Source organism: Camellia sinensis, chromosome 3, assembly GCF_055761805.1.
Source record: "Camellia sinensis isolate YWXY chromosome 3, ASM5576180v1, whole genome shotgun sequence".
Classification (NCBI taxonomy): Eukaryota; Viridiplantae; Streptophyta; class Magnoliopsida; order Ericales; family Theaceae; genus Camellia; species Camellia sinensis.
In genome coordinates this window covers 207,016,693-207,040,894 of record NC_138963.1, presented here as the reverse complement: position 1 = coordinate 207,040,894, position 24,202 = coordinate 207,016,693, and the positions used below count along the sequence as shown (strand labels likewise).

General features: G+C 35.9%; 1 protein-coding gene across 1 annotated transcript; it reads left to right on the top strand.

The window, feature by feature from the left end:
• The first annotated feature begins 10,209 nt into the window (after positions 1-10,209).
• Positions 10,210-23,032, top strand: LOC114258285 (DCL-like protein). Its single transcript, XM_082922035.1, has 4 exons — positions 10,210-10,799; positions 18,101-18,215; positions 22,608-22,786; positions 22,892-23,032. The coding sequence occupies exons 1-3, from the start codon at positions 10,417-10,419 to the stop codon at positions 22,782-22,784; spliced, it is 675 nt and encodes a 224-aa protein (XP_082778161.1). The 5' UTR covers positions 10,210-10,416; the 3' UTR covers positions 22,785-22,786; positions 22,892-23,032.
• Positions 23,033-24,202: the final 1,170 nt, after the last annotated feature.

The following is a 24,202-nucleotide window of genomic DNA, read 5'->3' as shown; positions in this document are numbered from 1 at the left end:
CTTATCGAAATATTCAATATCACTAGAAAGTCGCCGGACCATCGCCGGAGCATCACCGGAAGTTCGCCGGAGTGTTTTGAGCATTGCCGGGAATTCGCTAGAGTATTCTGAACGTCACTGAAAAATGTCAAGAACATCATCGGAAACTCACTGGAATATTCATAATATTTTCCGGAAAAAATAAATAAATAAATAAATAAATTATAGTTAAAAAACATAACAACTACAAACAACTAAGCAAATAATCTGTAATATTGAACAAACTGAACAGCAAGCTTTGAAACTGTAAAATGTTACAGTTTCAAAGCATTATTCTATTAAGCTGGAAAACATGTTATGAAACTACAAAATTTTACAGTTCTAAAGAATGTTATGGAACTGCAAAATTTGTAATTTTAAAGTATGATTCATTTCAGCACCTAAAAAACCTAAAACTATAAAATTTTACAGTTTTCACTGCCTGTAACTAAAACTTAAAAGCAACTTATTCAAAACTTGAATTTTTTCTCCATTAAAACGGAAAAATAGACGTGTGTAACAGAGAAAAGGTAGAAAAATTGAAAAATAGAATGAAATAATAGACATAGAAAGAATATTGTACTCTGGCAACTATTTTTTATTTAAATCTTGTCAGATCTTATGTAGATCTACTTAGATATGATGTGATAACCCTGGTCCGTATTATGCTAATTAATCTTAATTATGATTGTGATTATGTGTTTTATGTGATTTTGAGTGCCATCTGTATAAATATATGTGGTTTTGAATTTCTATCTGTTCACCGTAGGAAAATCTGTTTGATTATCTGCTTTAGAATTTAAATTGAAGGCCTTATCAGCCACAGAAACCGAAATTGACTATGCCATTGTGATTAGCGTAATTTTTAGAGCATACGGTAAAATTTAATTAAAAATTGATTCGGATCAAATTAAATAGATTAAATTAATGAAATGGTGCTCAATTATTTCACATTAAAGAAATGTGTTGGAGAATGAGCTTATAAAGGGCCAATTTACACCCTCATTCACTTTGCTTGAGCTCAAAACTAGATTTTATACTTTAGAGAGAGAGAGAGAGAGAGAGAGAGAGAGAGAGGGTCGGCTAGAGAGAGAGAAAGGGTGAAGGCAATTGAAGATTATGCAAGAAACTTGAATAAATTGAAGACCAACTCAAGAATTAACCATAATTTGGAAGATTTGAGTCTCTAGGTGAGTAAATTCATGGATTTTAGTTTGTAACTTTGTGAATTCAAAGTTGAATGATGATCAAGAACAAGAATTGTGTTATAAGTGATGAAATTGAAGCTAATATGTACATGCATGTATAGAATTACCATGATTTGGCATAATCAAGCATGTATTAAGTTGAATATGGGAATATGAGCATTGAAGCATACATGCAAGCATAGTTTTATTGATTTTCATGTTTATGAGCATCATTGGTGCTATTTGAAAGGGAATTGAAGTAAAAAATTGACTTGCATGTTTGGTTGTTGGAAATATGGAGTTTACATGAGGTTTGAAGGCATGAGTTTGATTATACAAAAGAAGTGTTGAATAATTTAAGAATGTAACCATGATTCTGAGCAATTGACCTCATCTTGCTTGTATACTCATGATATATAATGTATTTTCATGTTTTGAAACCAAAATTATGAGTTTTGGACCTTTAGAGGTCGAGTTTAAACTTGAAGAACAATTCTGGATTTTCCAGAATTTGGCGTGTCCGCTCGAGCGGGGAAAACGCTGCTCGAGCGGGAAATGCGAGCTCTCAGAAGTTTTGCAGGCATGGATACCCGCTCGAGCTGGGATATTCACGCTTGAACGGGGAGCCATGTAGTGAGACTTTCAACTCGAGCGCCTGACTTCACGTTCGAGCGTAAAAATGAGGTAACCAGTACTTTTACAGACCTAATGGGTCCGCTCGAGCGGGGAAGTTCACGCTCAAGCGGGGACCCTTGTTTTAGAAAATTGGTAAAGGTGTTCTGTGTTTCATTTTCCGTTCTCTTTCACTTCTAAGTACTCTTAGGCATGCATTGAGCATTATGAATGAATTAAAAGAATAAGAAAGAGGCCTAAGAGAGATGTATGAATTAAGAACGGATTGAATCGTTAGTGACCCATATGCGTTATGTAATGTGTAGGGTCGAGCTCAAGGGTGAATCCACTGGCAAAACACTGTGAGTAATATCTTAATGAAGATATTTTGAAGTATGGTATTTGTCCAATTGCTTATTTCCTTATCAGTCCTATAAGTTTGTTAATTCGAATTATGGACAAATGTTTGCTATGACATGAATGAATGGGCCAAAGGCTGTATGACATGAATGATTAGGCCGAAGGCCATATGAATGAATGAATGGGCCAAAGGCCGTATGAATGAATGAATGGGCCGAAGACCGTATGAATGAATGAATGAATGGGCCGAAAGCCGTATGAATGAGCCAAAGGCCGTATGAATGAATGAATGGGACGAAGGCCGTATGAATGAATGAATGGGCCAAAGGCCGTATGAAAGAATGAATGGGCCAAAGGCCATATGAAAGAATGAATGGGCCGAAGGCCGTATGAATGAATGAATGAATGGACCGAAGGCCGTATGAATGAATGAATGGGTTGAAGGCCGTAAGATATGAATGAATGGGCCGAAAGCCGTAAGACATGAATGAATGGGCCGAAGGCCGTTTGACATGAATGAATGGGCCAAAGGCCGTTGACGCAAATGATTGAGCCAAAGGCCGTCAGACAAGAACGATTGGGCCAAAGGCCATCGGATATGAATGAATTGGGCCCGAGGCCGTTTGATGTGTATGGAACCGCGGTCACTTAACCTATATTTATATATATGTACTAGATAGAAATATGAATTGGGCCCCAGGCCGTCTGATGCATATTGTTCTAAGTACCGTTCGTGTATCTTCTTTACTTGATATTATTCACTGGGCTTTCGCTCACGCTCATTCATGTGTCTGTAGGTGAGCCAAGGGAGGTCCAGACCCAGCCTTAGTGAAGTTTGTGTAAAACAGTCAAGGTTTCGAAGAGTCAGCCCAAACGTCTCACGCACGAGACTTGTCTTCGCCTCTTTTGTTCTTTTGATGTGGTTTGTTATATTGGCGAAAACATTGGATCACTTTTGTACATAAACTTTGGGTTTGACTGACTTAGACTTAAATGATTCTGTATGTACAAAAAATTGTGTTACTACACATTTTGATGTGAGTTATTAACACGTATACATATGGATTGTTATGTTGTGCCGTATAAGCACGGCTCTATGGACAAAAGTTTGAAATTGCTTCCGTTTGGCCCCTTTACTCTGAGGAGTTATGTCTTATTTGGTTTGAGGCCACAGGTAATCCCTTGATTATTGGCCGGTTATGTCCTTAACCCATAGGGGCGGGTTCGGGTCATGACATATGATGTAGATTAATCTACATCAGATTTGAGTAGATTTACTCATCTTCTTCGCCGTCGGTAAGGATGAAGTAACAAGTTGAGGTTGGTGGTTGGTGGTTACCGGTGAACTCTAATAAATGGTGGTCGTCGGTCGTTGATGACTATATATTAGAAAGAGAAAAAAAAATAAGGAATGTGTGATCACCGGTCGTTGGACATGACAAAGAGAATGAGAGGAAAATGCATAAAAAAAAGGAGAGAGGAAAACATAAAGAATGTGTATGTGTGTGTGTGTGTGTGTGTGTGTGTGTGTGTGTGAGAGAGAGGAAAAGTGTAGGACTTTTGGATCTACTCAAAAAGTTGTTGAATTAAATAATGTACACATATTTCAAACAAGACCTACGAGTAATTTTCCCATGTATCTTTATTATACTCGGATGTATTGGTATTGAGAGACCAAAAAATAGATATGTATGTCAATATTTAAAACTTTACTACTGAGGGGGAGGGAAAAAAAAGTTTGATTCTCTACAACTGAGCATTTAACTGAAGAGGTATTATTCCATTTTGGACCCATCTTAGTTATCCGGATTGTTCACTTGTAAGGTTTGTTAAAACAAAACATTTGATGCACAAAATCAAGATGATCAGAACTCTATAGCTACATAGCCAGACCACATTGTAACAACCCCGACCTATGATTAATTGCTAAACCATGATTAGCCCTAAGTAATTATGCCTAATGAGTAATTAAGATAAAATTTTGAATTAATTGCACGTGTGTTGCATTATTTGTGTTTCTATCTGTTCATGGTAGGAATATCTGTCTGTATTTCCATTTTGTTTTGCCAATTGAAGGCCTTATCAGTATCCGATTGTGAAATTGACTTGGTATATGTGTTAATTGAAATTTTTAGGATTTTATAGTAGGTTTGATTGAAATTCAATTCGGAGCGATTAAATTATATTAATTAATGTTCTTTTGTTTAGCTAATTAGCCACCACTAATGAAGCCTATACAAGACTTCTTATGTGCTGTCACTCATGCATTTTCCTCATTTTCAACACATCTTTGAGCTTATACACACACCAAACGTGAGAGAGAGGGGGGAGAGTAAGAAGAGGTTATGCTCAAGCTTGAATTGGAAGAAGATTGAAGAGAAATCAAAGGGATTGAACTCATTTTCTTGAAGAATTTGAGTCTTAGGTAAGAATTCAACTCATTTATGTAACCTTGAACTCGTTTTCTTGAAGGATCAAAGAGAATTAAGTTGTGTCAATCAAGAATTGAACTAAAAATGTAAAAATTGAGCCATACCATGCATGCATGCACTTCTATCACATTTTTGAGTTCGAATTTCAAACAAATTTTACATGCATATGTCTATCATAACTTGGTTTTAAGAATTCATCACATTTTTTATCATTTGACCTTAATTGATCATATTTTGGAAAGTTTAAGTTCATAGCAATTCATGCATGTCATGTTCATGTCATATTCATAAGTTTCAAGTTAACTTTTGAACAATTAGCAAGCCTTTGGGCCTTGATTTTGTGAAATGATTTTGAATTCACCATGTTCTATCCATTTACAAGTGTTACCTCAAGTTTTTGGCCCAAAAGACCATGATTTGCAGCTTAGAATTTGAGTTTTACAGCTTAGAGGTGAATTTGGAAATTTCAGAATTCGACCTCTCCGCTCGAACGGCAAAACCTGTGCTTGAGCGACCACTCTGTGATCCTGCACTTCCGCTCGAGCGACCGAAAGTTCGCTTGAACGTGAAATGCAAGCTCTTAAATGTTTACACATTTTACAGACCGCTCGAGCAACAAGAGTTGCGCTCAAGCGAGGACTTCTGTCTTACGCTCGAGCAGTCATCGAGCGGAGAATTCACACAACTAGAACTTTTTCAAAGTTTACAGACCGCTCGAGCAAAGGAAGTTACGCTTGAGCGACCACTCACATTTTCGCATGTCCGCTCGAGCGAAGGAAGTTGCGTTCGAGCGGGGTTCCTATAATAACCCTCACCACTAATTACTGATAACCCTACTGATTACTGCTAAATTGAGATTGATTGTGAAAAGTAATTGAATCAACTAAAATACTGAACTAACTGATTGAATGTGCTAGTTTAAATGCATATCTATCTGTTGACTATTAAACTTATCTGTCCATATTTTATGTTTAAACTGCAAATTAAAGGCCTTATCGGCGGCCGAACCCGAAATTGTTTAGCGTTATGTACTAATTAGAATTTATGGGATTTTATGGTATATTTATCTGAAGTGTGATTTGGTATGATTAAATTGGATCAATATTGATAAATTGTAAGAGTTAGCCTTATTTGCCATAATGCCATTAAGTAGGCCACTTAGTCAAACACATATTGAAGCCTTATTATTCATCCAACACAACATTTGTTTAGCTATATTCCTTGTTAAAACCGACTGAGAGAGAGAGGTAGAGGAACTTGGCTTCATCTTGAATTTTGCTTGGAAACTTGAAGAAATTGTAGAGGGTTTGTGCAAATTGAGTTTCTACATTTGAATACAAGACTTAAGGTAGAGTAATTACCTTCTTGTTTATGAATTGAATTACTTCTTGCATGATTTAGAGGATTGTTGAAGATTAGAGCCAAGATATGGCTTATAATGTTGAATTGTAGCATAAATCATGCATGCATGCTTATATCCTAGCATTTTGAGGTTGAATACATGGAATTTGGTACCTGCATGTTTATATTTTTGTATTGGACCATGAACTCATCTTGGTTTTGGAAAGAATTAGCTCAATTGAGCTAGCATTTGAAGCTTTAAAGTTGTTGAATTCATGCATGTTACACATTTATCATGTTCTTGAAAGTTTGGTTTGAAATTGGGTTTAATTCCCTCACCTTTGGGCCTTGATTTTACAAATTGAGCCTTAAATCATGTCATATTATGTATTTACGAGTGTTTTCCAGGAAATGGACCCAAAGGAATCAAATTTGATACACTTGAAGTTAAATTTGAGCTTGAGGTTCAAATCTGGGAATTCCAGATTTTGAACTCACGCTCGAGCGGGGTGACTGGCGCTCGAGTATGAAATTCGTGCTCCGAGCACTTTACACTGTTTTGAAGTCCGCTCGAGTGGGGTAAATTACGCTTGAGCGGGACCTTGGTCTTAAGCTCGAGCGGGTGTCAAGCGCCCAATCGAGCGTGAATTTCACCTATCCAGCACTTTTGACTGTTTTGCAGTACGCTCAAGCGGGTAAGTCTGAGCTCGAGCGGAAATCCTTGTCTGCATTTCCGCTAGAGCGGAGTAACCGACGCTCAAGCGGGACCCCTATTTTTTGAAAATTCTGAAAATGTTATTAAAGTGCATCTTTGCATCCTCATTTCATCCTAGGCATTCTTAGGCCTAGTTTAAGACATCTTAATGAGGATATAGATGTAGAACCACACCGAGTCTAAGTAGGGACTAAGTCTTTGTTTCCCGAATGTAAACTTAGTGTGTATTCATCCTGTAAACTGTGTAGGGTTGGCATCTGAGGATGCGCTCTAGCTTAACTGTAGCCCAAAACTCTGTGAGCAAAAACTGTGTAAAGATATGTTCAAATATGAATATCTTTTGAATGGTTAAACTGTATTGTTTCTGAATTGATACTGTTAACTGAATGAATGTATGTCCTCTATTCTGAACTGTACTGTGGCATCTATAGCAACTACTGTTACTGTTACTGTTACTGCTACTGTTACAGAGATCTCTGTCGGTTCCCATGTTGGAACCACTACTGTTTACTGATATGATGGCTATCATTGACTGTTCGGTCTCTTAAGACCTACTGTTTACTGTATTGCTATGCTAATGGATGTACCACATATGACTGTAATGACTGAATAACTGACATACTGATTGAAATGATTGTTTTCAATACTGTAAGGGCATTCATTCTTAACCTCTTTACGCATTATGTTATTCACTGGGCTTTAGCTCACTGCTCATATATATATGTAGGTGTACAGGCACCGGACCGTTGCTAGAAGCGTCGGGGTAAACTCCAGTTTTGTCAAGCCAACCTATGTGCCTTACTGCAAGGTTCTGAGTCCGTTCAAGCTAAGGCTATGGGGTGTTTTAGTTTTCCCCTCTCTGTCCTGTTTTTGTATACACTGTTACTGTACTGTTTTAATAGGGATTAAGTCCCTGTCCTGAACGATTGTAAATGTTGTACATATTGTTTTGCACTGATTGCATATATGCATGAAAAGTCTTTTGTATACAGACTGTTACAGCTCATTGGACATTGTCTATTTACTGTTTTGGCTTCCGCCATGCCCCTGTACTCTGTTTTATTGTTTGACTGTTAAGCAGGCCTTCGGTAATCACGGATTACTGGCCAGTTATGGTGCTAAACCCACAGGGGCGGGTTTGGGTTGTGACAGTTCCTGTTTTCAGCAAGTTTTGTTAAGAGTTCCAAAGTGTATTTTGACATCCTCATTGCATCTTAGATATTCCTAGGCCATAATTAAGATCTAATAATGAGGATAAGAAGTAGAAACACACCAAGATAAGAAATGATTAAGTTAATGATTTTGGGTGTGTTTCAGTACGTGTTCATTCTGTACTGTGTAGGTCACGCGCCACAAGACATCTGATTTGACTACTCTATCTGTTTACTTTGGAGCCAGCTGTGAGTAATAACTTAATAAAGCTATGTTCAACTTTATTTATTTTCTATAAATGGAGTAAGACCTATTTTATGAAATGTTATGTTTTGTACAATGAATGATTGTTTAGTTTTTGACAAGTACTCGTGGCAACAATTCTGTGGTCCAAGTATGTTATCTGTTCTCGATACTGGAGATTCCTTTATGGAATTGACAAGTTGCTCGTTCCTAGTACTTGAGGTTCCTTTATGGAACTGACAAGTTATCCGTTCCCAGTACTGCAAGTTCTTTCATGGAATTGACAAGTTATCTGTTCCCAATACTAGAGGTTCCTTTATGGAACTGACAAGTTTTCTATTCCAGTACTGGAGGTTCCACTATAGAACTGACAAGTTATCTGTTTCTAGTACCGAAGGTTCCTTTATGGAAATGACAAGTATGGCCCATAATGCTCTGTATATGATCTATTAGCACTATTGAATGTATCAAGTTTACTCAAGCATGAAGAATGTGAAAATGAATCTGTATTTGACCCGATTTCTATTATGCTTTGAATAAGAAAATAAATATGAATCTGTTTTCCGAATCTGGTAGGGGATATCATTCATTTAAACCCCTTTATTCTGTCATTATTCATTGGGCTTTCGCTCACTATTTATATTATGTATGTAGGTGAGCAAGCGTGTGACCAGGCCTAAGCTGTTGCATGGAGAGTTTTGAGTCAACCAGCCACCGTACCTCTCGAGGAGGTCCCCTCTTGAGATGTCAGGCTTTGTAACTTTGCTATAGATGTTTTTGTTTTGTTTTTCTTAAGTCCCCTTTTGGCTTTATCTATATAAGTAGGTGACGTAAGACTAATATATTTATGACGTCACATATATATATAGAAGTTTGTTTTAAGGATTTCTGTCTCATATATGTCAACACAGTTCTATGGACAATGTATTTTTATATATTTGCTTCCGTAGCCCCTCGTATTTCATAATAATCAGGTCAGAAGCCTTTGGTAATCCAAGGATTACTAGCCGGTTACGACGCCAAACCTATAGGAGCGGGTTTGGATTGTGACACATATTTATCTTTTTTTTTAAAAAAAAATAGACGGTTTATTCTCAAAATCCTCATTTCCGTCCATTTTTTAAAGAAAAAATTGATCCGATTAATTAGTTATAGATGTCCAATTAACTTAATTTTTTACATTGATAATCTTTTCAATAGACCTTACAACAATCTTGTTCAACGAACACCGAGCCAACCAACAGCTCTCCATTTGAATGTCACACCGGAGAGAATCCATTTCCACCACAAAAAAAAAAAAAATGTAATTTAGCAGTAGTGCCAGTGATGATAGTGATAGTAAAATGATATTGATCCTTATGGCAATGATGATGAAAGTGGTGGTAGTGGTTAGGGTTGTGCAAAATACCGCTTGATTTGCACCAATTCATACCATTCTATTGGTTAATCGCGAATTAAATCTTAAAATTTATAACTCGTCTTCGAAACCGCTCTATTCTACTATAGTTAATACATATATATTTTTTAATTTCTAATGAAATATCAAAATAAAAATAAGTGTTAAATAGATTTAAGATGTAAAATTTATTATAAATTAATAGTTATATATATGAATATTTATGTTTAGTATTTATAAATTTAGTCATAATTAAGTAAGTTTTATATGAATTAAAGATTTTTCTTACTTTTAACCTACACTTTAACTATAAAAAGTAATTAAAATTTTAAGAGATATCAATTGTAATTATTAAATAGATTTAATTAATTATCATTTAATAAATTTAATTTTAAGTATTGAATTAGGTTATCAAAACTCATATCATTAACATTTTGGAAAATTCTGATATACATCTCTTTAAAAAGAGTATACTATATACATCTCTAATTATGTCATTTTATTCTATAACTATTTTTTTTTTCTTTAGTCATGACATTTATTTTAGTTATAACTCATAAATTTTTTTAATTATGACTCATGTTGTGTTTAGTTACAATATTTTTTTAATTATGACTAAAAAAATAAAAATTATATTATTATTTTTTAAAAAATTATAAGATGCACGAAGGGTGTGGGAAAAAAAAAACCGGGTCATGTGGTATTGATTCCGACCCGTCTCAACTTGCAGCAATATGGATCGGGTTGCTGGGTGTGCTAGTGTGTTATCTTGTAGTGTAGTGAGGTTTTGATTGCAGACTTTAGCAAAGCGATGACACTATTGCAGAAGAAGAACATGGTGGTGAGACCGTGAAGCACAAGCACAAGCACAAGTACAAGTACAAGTACGGCAACACCACTAGTAGTACTAGTACTAGTACCAGTACAAGTAGTAGAAACTAGAAAGAATCCTAGAATTTGATGGCTATGGCGTCTTCATTAACTTCAAAATCACCGCACATTCATCTCCACCACAGAAACCCTATCTCTCTCCACTCTCCTTTCATTCTCTCCTTCCCTTCTCACCGCTCTCACTTCCGCTATTGTGCCCTAAAAACTCGATCCTCCGCCGCCGGACCAGATCCCTACACTGCCTCTGACTTGCTGAGGAAGCCGGTCATCTCGCCGGGGGTGGAAGAGTCCACGGCCGAAGTCTCCTCAAGAGTATCTGACGAGGATGACGACGACGATGAGGATGATGATAACAGGAGCGGAGGAGAGGGTTGGGTTGATTGGGAGGACCAGATTTTGGAAGACACTGTCCCCCTTGTTGGCTTTGTGAGGATGCTTCTTCATTCTGGAAAGTAAGCTCTCTATTGTTTCTTCTTATGTAAATTTTTACCTGAATTGAATTGGGTTTGTTTTATTTTGTGATTTGGGTACACTTATTTTGTCAATTTAGAGTTGAGTCATTGGGGAATTTTGATAAACTATTCAGGTAGAAGCAAGGTTTTAAAAAGCGGCTCCAACTGTTGCGTAACGGTTTTCGAGGTTACCGTCACCCGTTACGGCCGCTTTTGCAGTGTGATTGAGATTCACAGGTGTGTCGGCCATAGCGGCTGCCGTAGCGGTCGTAACGGTGCCGTAACGGCCTGTTACGCACCGTTACGTAACGGTTCCAAACTGTTTCTTCCGAAAAAACACACACAAAAAAAGCTGAAAATGGGAAAAGAGGGATAGAGAGAAGAGAGAAGATAAAGAGAGAAAATGGAGAAGAGATAGAGAGAGAAAAGGGAAAATGAAGAACATGTTATTGATTTGTTGAAACTGTAAGACCTATGCTATTCTATTTAGCTGCTATCACTAAACCATTTTGTTTGTGTGTGTCTATCTATATATTGTTTGAAAATAATAATAATAATAATAAGTGTGGTCATTATCTATTTGGTTTGGTTAAAATATATATATATATATATATTTAGACTCTTATTTATTCTCTTACTTTTGTCATTATTTATCTCATATATAATAGTTAGTGATTGATTTTTTATATAATATAAAGTCATTAATTATTAAAATAAAATGTAAAAAACTCAGTTTATAGTGATTTAAAAATATAAAATATATTGCATCATACTTAAAAATTTACAAAAATTGATCAATATTTATTTTTAACCCAATAAATATGATCATGGAAAAAAAAAATATGCGTATCGGTAAGTTTTTTTCAAATTGTGCGAAAAATAAAAAAATTCACGGTTCCGGTTACCGTAACCGTTACACTACGGCCTTTACACCCCGCAACCGCAACTGCAACTGCATCACCACTACCGTTACGGCGACCGCAACCGCTTTTCAGAACCTTGTATATATACATATTTTAACCAAACCAAATAGCTAATGACCACACTTATTATTATTATTATTATTATTATTATTAAACAATATATAGATAGACACACACAAACAAAATGGTTTAGTGATAGCAGCTGAATAAAATAGCATAGGTCTTACAGTTTCAACAAATCAATAACATGTTCTTCATCTTCCCTTTTCTCTCTCTCTATCTCTTGCTCTTCTATTTTCTCTCTTTATCTTCTCTCTATCCCTCTTTCCCCATTTTCAACCTTTTTTTTGTGTGTTTTTTCGGAAGAAACAGTTTGGAACCGTTACGCAACGGTGCGTAACAGGCCGTTACGGCTGTTACGGCACCGTTACGACCGCTACGGCAGCCGCTACGGCAGCCGCTACGGCCGACACACCTGTGAATCTCAATCACACTGCAAAAGCGGCCGTAACGGGTGGCGGTAACCTCTAAAACCGTTACGTAACGGCGTTACGTAGCGGTTGCGGCCGCTTTTTAAAACCTTGGGTTGGAGGCTTTTCTAGGAGGGTGATGGAGTGCAAGTATGGTAATGGAGTAGTTGTCTGCACAACTATAGAGATCGGGTGTTTGCATGGTGTAGGCCTTTGGAAAGAAATCAAGGAGAGGCTAGAGTATTGTAGATTGATATATATTCTTCCGTAGGAATGGAAGAAGGTGAGATTTTGGAAGGACTTGTTGTCACGGCCCACCCTGGTGCCTATGGTTGGATTCGCAACTAGTTAAATTCTAAAAATTTTAAGATTAGTTCGAAGTAACTAAATAATGCATCGAAATGAAATAAAAGATGTAGATAAATATCTGAAGCGTACATGAGAATTATTATTTATGTAACCTAAGTCAGATAATAATTACAAATAAACACAAGAGAAAGAAAAGAGAAGAAAAAAAAATACACGATATTCATCTTAAGTCTGGGTCCTGATTAATGGGGTAAACCATTCTTCCTTAAGTTTCATTACCCGAAAGAGTTTTAACAGCTATTAGGAATGGCAACGGGGCGGGGCGGGGCCGGGGATCACCCTCCCCGTCCCCGATCCCCGATGGCAGAACTCCCCCCCGTCCCCGTCCCCGTCCCCGTCCCCGTCCCCATCCTCGACGGGGAACCCACCACCACCCCCACCCCCGCCCCCTACGGGGATCGGGTTTCTCCGACCTCGAAAATCCCTGGCCAAAACAACAACATCAACATCTTAGTGAGCTCAAAAAGCAATATTAAGAAGATCAAAAAAAAAATAAAAAATTTGTCATAGATATATATATATATATATATATAACAATCATCAAAAAAAATTAATCATAGATATATATATACAGATATATATACACAACAATCAGATCTGTTCTTCATCAGATATATATACAGATCTGTTCTTCTTCTTCAGATTTTCAGATCTTCAGATTTAATAACAAATAACAAATACCTAAACACACCCAGATCTTTAGATTTAAACACACCCGTGAGCATCGCAGCAGAGAGAGGGAGAGAGGCCGAGAGAAGAGAGGGAGGAGTGACGCTGTGAGGGAGAGAGGAGAAGCGGCCGACGCCGACGCCGACGCCGGCGCCGGCGCCATCGCCGTGAGCATCGCAGCAGAGAGAGGGAGAGCATCGCCTAGAGAAGAGAGTGTGAGTGGGAGAGAGGAGTGAAATGAAATGAAATAACCTAAACACATATACTATATATATTCGGGGATATATACGGGGTGTACTCGGGGCGGGGCCGGGGCGGGGCCAGGGTTGGGAAATCTATCCTCGTCCCCGGCCCCGGCCCGAAAATGATCGGGGGTTTATTTTTTAATACCATCCCCGGCCCGTGGAGAGTTTTTTTCGGGGAAAAACCGTCCCATTCGGGGTCGGGTTCCCGTCGGGTCGGTTTCAAATTGCCATCCCTAACAACTATAAGTACATGTCAAAGTGAGAAATATTATACTAAGAGTATAAGGGTATACAAATCACCATGGACAATTATTTAGGCTAAACAATGAATAGTTTTGTTGAATAATTATTTGAAATAATAGACATACAATACAAAAATCGTATACACAAAATAATTATAATCGATGTATAGAACAAAATAGAGGGTCAATGGATCCATGACAAACAGAGGGTCATAACGTGACTAATCAGAAAGTCAATGGTTAGTTACATCCCCCAAGGCATGGGACCATTAGAGCAGTGTTTTTAAAGGCTCAAGGCGCACTAAGGCGTTGAAGGTCTCTCAGTGCCGGGGCCTAGGCGCAAGGTGAAGCGCGGGTTTTATTGATGACGCACAATCTTAGTAAAAAATAAATAAATTAACATATACTAATCATTCACAGTACTAAGACAATTTTTTTAAAAATAAAAGTAATCAAGACAAAGGGTGTGGAAAATAAATTGAAAATAATTTGTAATTTCAGTGTAATGTAATGTGTGATAAATTAATTATTTGTAATTTTTTTTCCTAGCAGAGAAAGGAATAGGAAAAAAGACTGACCACTAGTGTAATATAATTTGTAATTTCAGTCTAATATAATTTTTAATTTCAGTGTAAAATAATTTATAATTTCAGTATAATATAATTTATTTTTATTTTACATACATATGTTTGTGTTTTTTTATTAATATGTGTAAATATATATTATATAAGCTATAAGATATTATATACTTATATATAAGATATAGGTAAAACAGAGGCTAGATAAGACAGAGAGAAGCTGAGAGAGAGAAAGAGAGAAGAGAGAGAGAGAGATCGCGAGCTCGTGAGAGGCGAAGGCTAGAGAGATAGAGAGAGCGATCAAAGTCGAAGGGAGGTCAAGTCGTCGAAGTAGAGAAGACGAAGTCGACGGGAGGTCGTCGAAATCAAGAAGAATAAGTCGGTGAAGTCGAAGGGAGGTCGTCGAAGTTGTCGCTGACCAAGTTTGTTCTCCTTTACTCTTCTCTTTCGTTTGCTCTCTTTTACTCTTCTTCTCTTTCGTGTACTCTTCTCGCTGTCGTGTTGTATTACATGAGTTGTAATCCTAGTTGGAGCCTCTCCTACACAGATCACAACCGTTAGATTAGATTCAAGAAGGGAAAAAAAAAAAAAAAAAACCCTTAGGCTCGCGCCTTGCGCCTCGTTACACCTGGTCCAAGTCACGTCCAAGGCGCGCGACTCTTCAAACACGCCTCGCCTGGGTCCCCTTCAGGCACAATGGGTGCGCCTCACTGCGCCTTGCGCCTAGGCACGCTTTTCACAACACTGCATCAGAGGATCACTAAAGTGACAATTCGGAGGGCTAATGGTTATTTAAGTCCCCCAAGACATGGCTACTCAAGGTATAATATAACTCACCTTAATACCGCCCCCTACTATTTATTTTTCTTCTCCTTCTTCTTCTTCTTCTTTGTTCTGGTGCTATCTTTCTTATAGCTCCTTCGTTTGTTTTGTTTCCCCTTTGGACAAAACATGTCCCGCAGCACTTGCCTAAGTTGGTGCTACGCACTTGGTGTTGTGTCTTGACGACAGACAGCAGCTTGTGCCATGCCTCTAATTCTCTTCCTGTTATTTACACTTGACCCCATCTAATTGCTATTTCTTATTTACATTTTAACCCCAATTAATTGTGCATATAATTAAGTAACATAAATATGAAATTTAAAGGGAGAAATCATTACACTAATGAGCCACTCAACATATCCTTACGGCATACTGCGAACACTATTGCTATTTTTATTTATTTATTTATTATTTTTTTTCTAATAAAAATTAAATGTTTAGTTGACATTGTCATGGTGTTGAAACTAATCAAATATTTGGGTGTTACACTTGTGGTGTGGTCCAGTTTCATTATCTAGCTCCACTAAATTGCAGCAAGTAATGCTATGTTTGGTTGGGGGATTTGAAGAGTGGTTTGGAAAGGGAAATGGAAAAGGTAGGTAAAATGTGAATAAAATATACTTAAATTTCATCTAGTTTCACACACTTTTTCCCTTGCATTTTCCAAATCTCTCCCTAAATCCTCTAACCAAACACAGCGTAAGGAGGCAAAATGGTGTTCGAATATATGTGTTTAGACTCAAGAGTGGTCTGGGAGCCTTCTTCTGTAACCTTCTAGGATTGGGAATTAGAAGCAGTTGATGATTTTTTGAACTAACTTCATAGTGTATGAATCGATAGATGGGATTGATGAATCAGTTGGAGAGGAAAGGGGAAAATTCCAATGTAATGTTAGTTCCACCCATGTTTGTGTGATGGGGGTGGACACTTTTCATTGGAAGTCTATGTGGAAAGGACACTCCCACCAAGATTGCATTTCTTATTGGGACGGTTGCTTTAGTTTCGATCCTAACTACTAATAATTTAAGTAGGAGAAGTTTGTTTTTACCTAACTACTGTTGCATGTGTAAAATGGCAGAAAAGTCAGTAGATCATTTGGAGATACATTGTCACGTAGCTAGAAACTATGTTGTTTGTCATCTTTGGTGTGAGTTGGGCGATGCCAGCAAATGTGTTACAACTTTTAGATTGTTGGACACGTGGGTGCCATGTGAGGAGGGTGAGGAAGGCTTGGGGAGTAGCCCCTTGTGTCTTATGTTTACTTTCTCTTTTCCTTTTTGATGTACAAGGGTGACATCCCCTTGGCATCCTTTTAATTTTATAATTATCATTAAAAAAAATTTTTTGAGTCCTCGAAAACTTCTCGGCTGATTAGTGTTGTGTAGCTAATATAGTATAGACACAAGGAGTCTCTATTGTCAACATTTAAAATATCAAAAGTGGAAAAAGATAAGGGTAAATTTAGGTTTGTAATTGACATCAGTAATGTTGCCCAACTAAAATGTGATCCTTAACAATAAGGAGTGGAGGAATTAAGTTACAGAAAAAGATGCTTGAATCTGTGGTCCTTGTGAAGTATCTTTGATCAGGGCAGAGGAGCCTTAGTTTTAGGCACATAAAGGCATAAAAAGATCTGCAGTTTTCCAGAAAGGCATTAATATAGGGATGAGTATACGGGTGGTAATTGGATGCTGATCTTAGCCATATTATATAGCATAAACATATGATCTTTTAATTCTAATGAGATCTTCAGTATTTGAATACATTTTGCCTAGAAAAATGTTGGCAGGAGTTTAATGATGTTTTTCCATGACCAAGAGTCTGATAAATGCTTTTTCTTTCAGAGGCAGAGTGATTATGAATGCTATTGTGGTATCAGACAATTCTTGGTTATTGTCATTTGTGTAAACATTTCATGTCACCTTTAGACATGTAAGGCCAAGTTTGGCATGATTGAAAAAACAAAAAGTCAAAAAGTCACTATTCTATTTAAGTCACATCACCTTGTTTAAGTCACATCACCTCTCTAACACATCACTTTAAACCCAACCCAAACCCAACCCATATTTCATAAAAAATCAAAAAGTGCACTTATTTAGTCTTCCCAAACTAGGCCCAGACATGGTGAGAAGTGTCCTTGCTTCTAACTAAGGTGCATATTTATCAATACTTGCTTCCTCCATGAACAAAGAGATGCAAGGATAGCAATCATGAACACCATTTCATTAATTTAAAGGTCTGGTTAATGATAAGGCACATGTTGAGAATGCTTTAAAATATTGTACATTCTTTGTTGCATGATCTTGTTTGTAGATGTACTATTTTAAGCTTCTTAACATATGACCCAAGGGCACACGTTAACAAAATCCTTTAATTTAATCACTCTTGTTTGCATTTATCAAGTTCCAATATGATGGGTAATTAATTAGTTTGGACCGGTGACCATAGGAATTTTTTTTCTTCTTTCTCACGTTTATGTGTTTGCTTCAGCATTCTTACTCTTTTCACATTTTAACATTAATTTTATGGATGTGTTGACGAGAAGAGCTTGAGAAGCTAATAAGAGCACAGCAATACCTTGGATTTTGTGAGTAGTAGGGGCTTTGGTAGGATGTTATGATAGGGTGGTGCATGTTCAACCTTTCACTCAATGTTTACAGGTTTAGGTTGCTTCAATGTCTAAGCTTGAAAGTCATTCAGGAGCAAAGAGCCAGCTGCCCTGCTTGTCTTTCCTTAACTGCTTCCGTAATTTATGTTTCACATATAATTTCAATTAATGTTTTTTTCCTATCCATTTGGCATCATAAGCTGCTTCTCCATGGTCGGTTAGAAGAAAAATTATTGTTTAATTTATTACCTTGAAAGCTTCTCTTTTAAGTCATTGCTAGGGGAACATATCCTTTGTATTATTTTGATTATGAGCTTAAACATTTGGTCTTGCAGTGCTAGTTATCATTGTTTGAAAATGGGATTTATGTTGCAGATATGAGAGTGGAGATAGATTAAGTCCCGAGCATGAGAAGACTATCCTAGAGAGGTTGCTTCCTTATCATCCGGAGTGTGAAAAGAAGATCGGATGTGGAGTTGATTACATCACGGTCTCTCTCTCTCTCTCTCTCTCTCTCTCACACACACACACACACACCTATTTTCCATCACAGAAAGTCAAATTTCATTTGGAAATGGTTTAAGAGCTGCTAAAATCTTTGAGCTTGATTTGGTTGCATTTATTCATGATGCATTATACCCCGCAAATAATGTTTACTTGAAAATTATACCTCAACAGTTTGTCGTTTTCACATTTTTAATTACTTAAAAAGTCCTAGTGTATATGCAAGATATTTCAGTATGCATATATTTTAGCTTTGCTTTTTTCATGCTTTATTTATTACGTGTACATATCAATCAGGTTTTACAATTTGGCTTAATAGATAGTTAAGTGAGCAGAACATGCTCTCATTGAACTTGTATGTTTATAAAGTGGGCACAATTCTTGATAAGATTTTAATGGATCAAGCCTCTTTAAAATAACAAGAAATATGTATGTGCAAGGGGCTGTTACTTTTGATCTGTGTTGGCTTTGGCAATTTCTTGTACCCCATTAAAAAAAAAAAAAACACTATTCAGCTTGTTTGGTTCTGATTTTCAGAAAACTGTTTTCAAAAAATTCTACTTTTTATTTTCCGTATTTTAATGTTTTCAATGAATTTTTTTAATATTTTAAGCATTTTTTTTTAATTTTTAGACACACTTAATATAAATACACTTAAAAAGTATAATATTTGTAAAAAAATATCTTTAAAAAATACACTAAATACCAAAAAATACAAAAAAAATTCGAAAATTCAGTACATTTTTCGTATTTTTGTGTATTTATTAATTTTTTAAAATATTTTTTTACAAATATTTTACTATTTAGATACATCTAAGTAAGGTGCATTTAAAAAAGTAAAAAAATTATTTAAAATTTTAAAAATATTCACTAAAAACAAACAAAACACGAAAAACAAAAAATTCAATTTTCAGAAAACTAAAATCAAACACACCGATTATTTTTTTTTGCTTCTGTTTAAAGAGCTTTAAAATGAGGAGGTGAATTATGTCTACTTAGCAACTAGTAAAATATTTGCAACTTTCTTGACTTTATACTTAGATCTATATTATTATACATCACTTTTTGCTCTTTGTTTTGTTATTTTTGCAATTGAGTTCTAATTTGACATTGCATTTTCATGCTGATAATACCACCAGGCTCAGCTTAACATATTGCCTTTTATTTCTTTTTACTTGTATGCTATTGATTTCACATTCCCTTCACTTCTGTATTATCAGATTAGTAATATCCTACTTCTCTCGTTCTTGTTTCTTGTATTTTGTTTTCAACTTGAATAACTACTTCATTTTCTCATCTGGTGTTTCTATATGAAAACATGAAGCTGGATAGGACCTCTATCTTTATTTATGTTTTAGCTGTATTTTTACAGCAACTTTTGTTATATCTTCATTGTTGTGAGCATGTTATTGTTCTCAAGAATTTCAGGGGGGAAATTATTGAATTCTCTGTTGACAGAATTTTTGCTCAGCTTAACTTTTGCTCGTCTTTTTTTTAAGGCTGGTGAAAACTAGAGTAACAAATGTTTCTACAGTTGTCAGTTAAGGATCCTGTGGATGGAGAAGCTTTCATATGCATAATATGTAGACTATGCTCCTTGAGATGCTTTCTGTGCTAGTTTTTATTATGATAACATGACGGGAGAGGAAAACAAGAGATTTTAATCAAGTTAATTGCATCAAGAGTGAGGATTCTAAGGTATTGGTGAAGAATGAAGAGATTAAGGAGAGATGGAAGAACTATTTTGAGAAACTATTAACCTTGAGGTTATGGGTTCAAGTCACGGGACAACCACTTTGTGCACTATGCCAAAGGTTAGGTGTGTACCTAATATTTCCCCTCCCAGACACACATTAATGTGTACTAATTGGGCGTTGTTGTTGTTGTTATTAAATGAGGAACATGGAGGCACTTCAATAGGGAAAGAATTAGCTGGTAATACAATAAACCAAGACTATAGGTTCTATCGCAGGATTAGGAACTTTGAAGTGGAGATTGCACTTAAAAAGATGAAATCAAATAAGGCTTTAGGACATGATGGTATCCCTATTGAAGCTTAGAAGCGTTTGGGTAAAAAGGGGGTTGCTTGGTTGACTAAATTATTTAGCAAAATTTTGTTGATTAGAAACATGCCAGATGAGTGGAGGAAGAGTATTTTAATGTCAATCTATAAGAATAAAGGAGATGTCCAGAATTGTAACAACTATAAAGGAATCAAGGTAATGTGTCATATAATGAGAGTGTGGGAGAGGGTGATGGAACGCCGATTGCGAGATATAACAAAGTGTCATAGAATCAATTTGGGTTTATGCCTAGTATGTCAATAATGGAAGCGATTTATCTTTTGAGGAGAGTAATAGAAAAGTATAGAGAAAAGAAAAGAGACATTCATATGGTGTTTGTTGACCTTGAGAAAGCATATGATAGAGTGCATTGTGATATAATATGGTGGGTGTTAGAGAAGAAAGGGGTGACAAAAGGTTATATTGATGTGATTAGGAGCATGTATGAAGGGGCAGTAACCACTATTAGATCGCTTGCTGGAGAGACAATTGAATTTTCTATCACTGTAGGGTTACACCAATGATCTACCTTAAGTCCTTATCTTTTTCCTTTAGTTATGATGAGTTGACGAGAAATGTTCAGGATTACGTGTCATGGTGTATGCTTTTTGCAGATGATATCGTGTTAGTGGATGAAACTAGAGAAAAAGTTAACACAAAGTTGGAGATTTGGAGAAAAGCACTTAAATCTAAAGGATTCTGGATAAGCAGAACTAAGACAGAGTACATGGAGTGTAAATTTAGTAACAGTAACAATGAAAGCAAAGGAGAAGTGAAGATTGAGAACCAAGAACTGCCTAAGAGTGAATATTTTCGTTATTTAGGGTCAATTATCACATCGGCGGGGGAGATTGATGCGGATGTGGCACATAGGATTAAGGCGGGATGGCTTAAGTGGAGAAGTACGCCTGGGGTACTGTGCGATAAACGAATACCCACTAGATTAAAAGGTAAGTTCTATAGAACGACTATTAGACCAGCAATGTTGTATGCGATGGAGTATTGGGCAATCAAGAAACAACATGTAGATAAGATGGGTGTTGCTAAGATGAGGATGCTAAGGTGGATGTGTGGCAAGATTAGACAAGACAGAATTAAGAATGAGTGTATTCGAGAATGGGTAGGAGTAGCATCAATAGAAGATAAGCTGAGAGAGAATCGATTGAGATAGTTTGGTCATATTCAACGGAGACCAACAAAGGCAGTAGTGACGAGATGTGTTGTAGTGACAGTAGATGGAAATGTTAGGGGACCGGGTAGGCCTAGATTAACATTGGCTAGCATTGTAAATAGAGATATGGATCTACTTAATTTGACTAACAAAATAGCCTTTGATAGAGCCACGTGGAGAGAAGAAGGATTCATGTAGCCGACCCCATTTGATGGAACTTAAGGCTTGGTTTAGTTTGGTTTGGTTTGGTTTTTATTTTGATGATAGTATGAGGGTTTGATTGGGTGATCTTCACCTAAACAAACTTTATTTATTGTCAACATTTTGTGGGATTCTTTTCTCACTCACTGGAAAATGGAGGGTGTTTGATTGTTGTTGAACCAATGTGTATGAGTTTTTTAATTAGAGCAGATGTACTGCATCTGGGGACTGGTGTGGCATATGCATAAATGATCATCATCATGACATTATAATAATGCGTCTTATACTATCTACATTATCCATGATACATTACCAATGGACTGATTTCCATGTTTTGGTGATCAGCACAATCTTCCAAGTATAATTTAGTAACTAATTGCCATTTGTTCATAACCCCATTCCTTCTATGACACCAAAAAAAAAAAAAAAAAAAAAAAAAAAAAAAAAAGTGTGAAAATGTTAATTTTCTTCTCACCATATCCATATCTTAGCAAAGCTATGCGTAAAATGTCCATGCATGCACACCCCAAAATGCTGCCTATAAGATAGCACCGATTAATTTTGGTGAAAGAGTTCACATTATCCAATCTTAGGGCATAGAGAAATTATTAGGGTACAATGATAATGTTTTGTTTATTCCATTTTTGTCTAAAACCTTAACATCATTTTGTGATTTGTAGTGTGAGAATTTGATTGTCTTTGTTTTTACTTTTCTTTTCTTGGAGGACTTCTGGTTCTCTCATTTATCTTGTACTTTCTTCTTGTCTAATAATATTTCTTTTTGTTGCCGATCAAAAAATTTAAAAACCTGAACAAGAAGTTTTTATATGTAGGTATTAAACAATTTTTCTGGATATCTTTAATTTTAGCAAATCAGGTTCCTCTTGAAAACTGTCCACATTTCATTTTTAGATCACTGAATTATGCAAGTTTCTTATGACAGGTTGGGTATCATCCTGATTTTGAAAGCTCGCGATGTTTGTTCATAGTCCGGAAGGATGGGGAGCTGGTTGACTTCTCATACTGGAAATGCATAAAGGGTTTGATCAGAAAAAATTATCCACTGTATGCGGACAGCTTTATTCTCAGGCATTTTCGACGGCGCAGACGTAGCGACTGAAGGTAGGTGGTAGGCATTCCAACTTGTGCTATTATATGCCAACAATTTTTTTTTTGGTGTTGTTCAATATGTCATCTACTTCTGCTGAAACATGTCGTGCAATGTAGAGGCAAATATTGGCAATTCTTGTGTTGGAAATTTGGAATGGTGGGCGAGATGGAAGAATATATGTATCTTTTAGACTTCGACAGAAATGTTTTTTTTCTTTTTGTTTTATAACATAGAAGTTGCTGCAGCATTGCTTTGCATTTCGGTGTGTTTTCTCTCTAATTTTGTAGGTTTCTCTCTATTACAAAATTAGACATGCATTTTTTTAATTATGTTCTTTGTTCCTTTATATTTTTGTTTATGAGGTGGAGGAAGAGAAACAATGTTAATTAACAAAGCTGGACAAGAGGCTGGGAAAAGTACAAGGTTTAATGATTGAATTAGGCCTAATTTGTTTATTATATATTTTAATTAAAAAGTTACTATAAATTGTTACATCACATTACTTCCTTTATTTTTCTACATATTTTTTTGTAAAAAATTTAAAAACTATTAAAATAATCTGTTTCCAAACGAGGTCTTAGTATTAATGTCAATCGCTACGAACCGATTATTTGAGTTTAATGCATTTTTAATTGTTTAGAAGTTTGTTTAAGTTGAATATATTTTTTCAAGGCCAGGCTTCTTTTCAATTTGAGATCAAATTAGAACGTGTTGTTGGGTTCATGAGAGTCCACCATAGATCTTGTTTTGATAATCCGAATAGTTCAATATGTAAAACTCGTTAAGTACTTTATCCTTTGTAAAAAATCACGTTTATTGGATATTAAAAATTATTTGATCAGATCAGATTTTTGTCAACAGTAAATATAATTTTCAAAATAAATTGTTAATAAAAATCTGATCTAATTAAGTTGTTATCGATATTCAATTTATACGATTTTTTACAATGATAAAATATTTGACAAATTTTATATATTGAATATTTTAAATTATTAAAACAGAATTTGTGATGAACCTCACAGACTTAACAGTACCGTCTAATTCACTTTTGTGGGCCGAAGGGAAGCCCAACTCCTTTTTAAGTAGTTATTTTTTAACATTTTCCATTTTTTCTGCAACATGACGTGATGCTGGCAAGAAGCTCACATAAGAGTTGCATCACCTGTTGTACTGTACAAGTGTGATTCATGAGTAGTTTTTTGTGCGTTTGAAATGCGTTAGGAAATTCTATCCTATACACCCCCATTATATATATTCTTAAGTATTGTCATTTTCTTTTTGATGAATTATACTTACCTTTCATGAGTTTTTCTGACAACTATAATAATTTTATTTGTGGTTTCAATAATTACACTAACATTCTTTACTTTTGAAATTATTATCAAGATTCTTTTAATCTGTTAAGTTTGTACAAACGATTTTAGTTG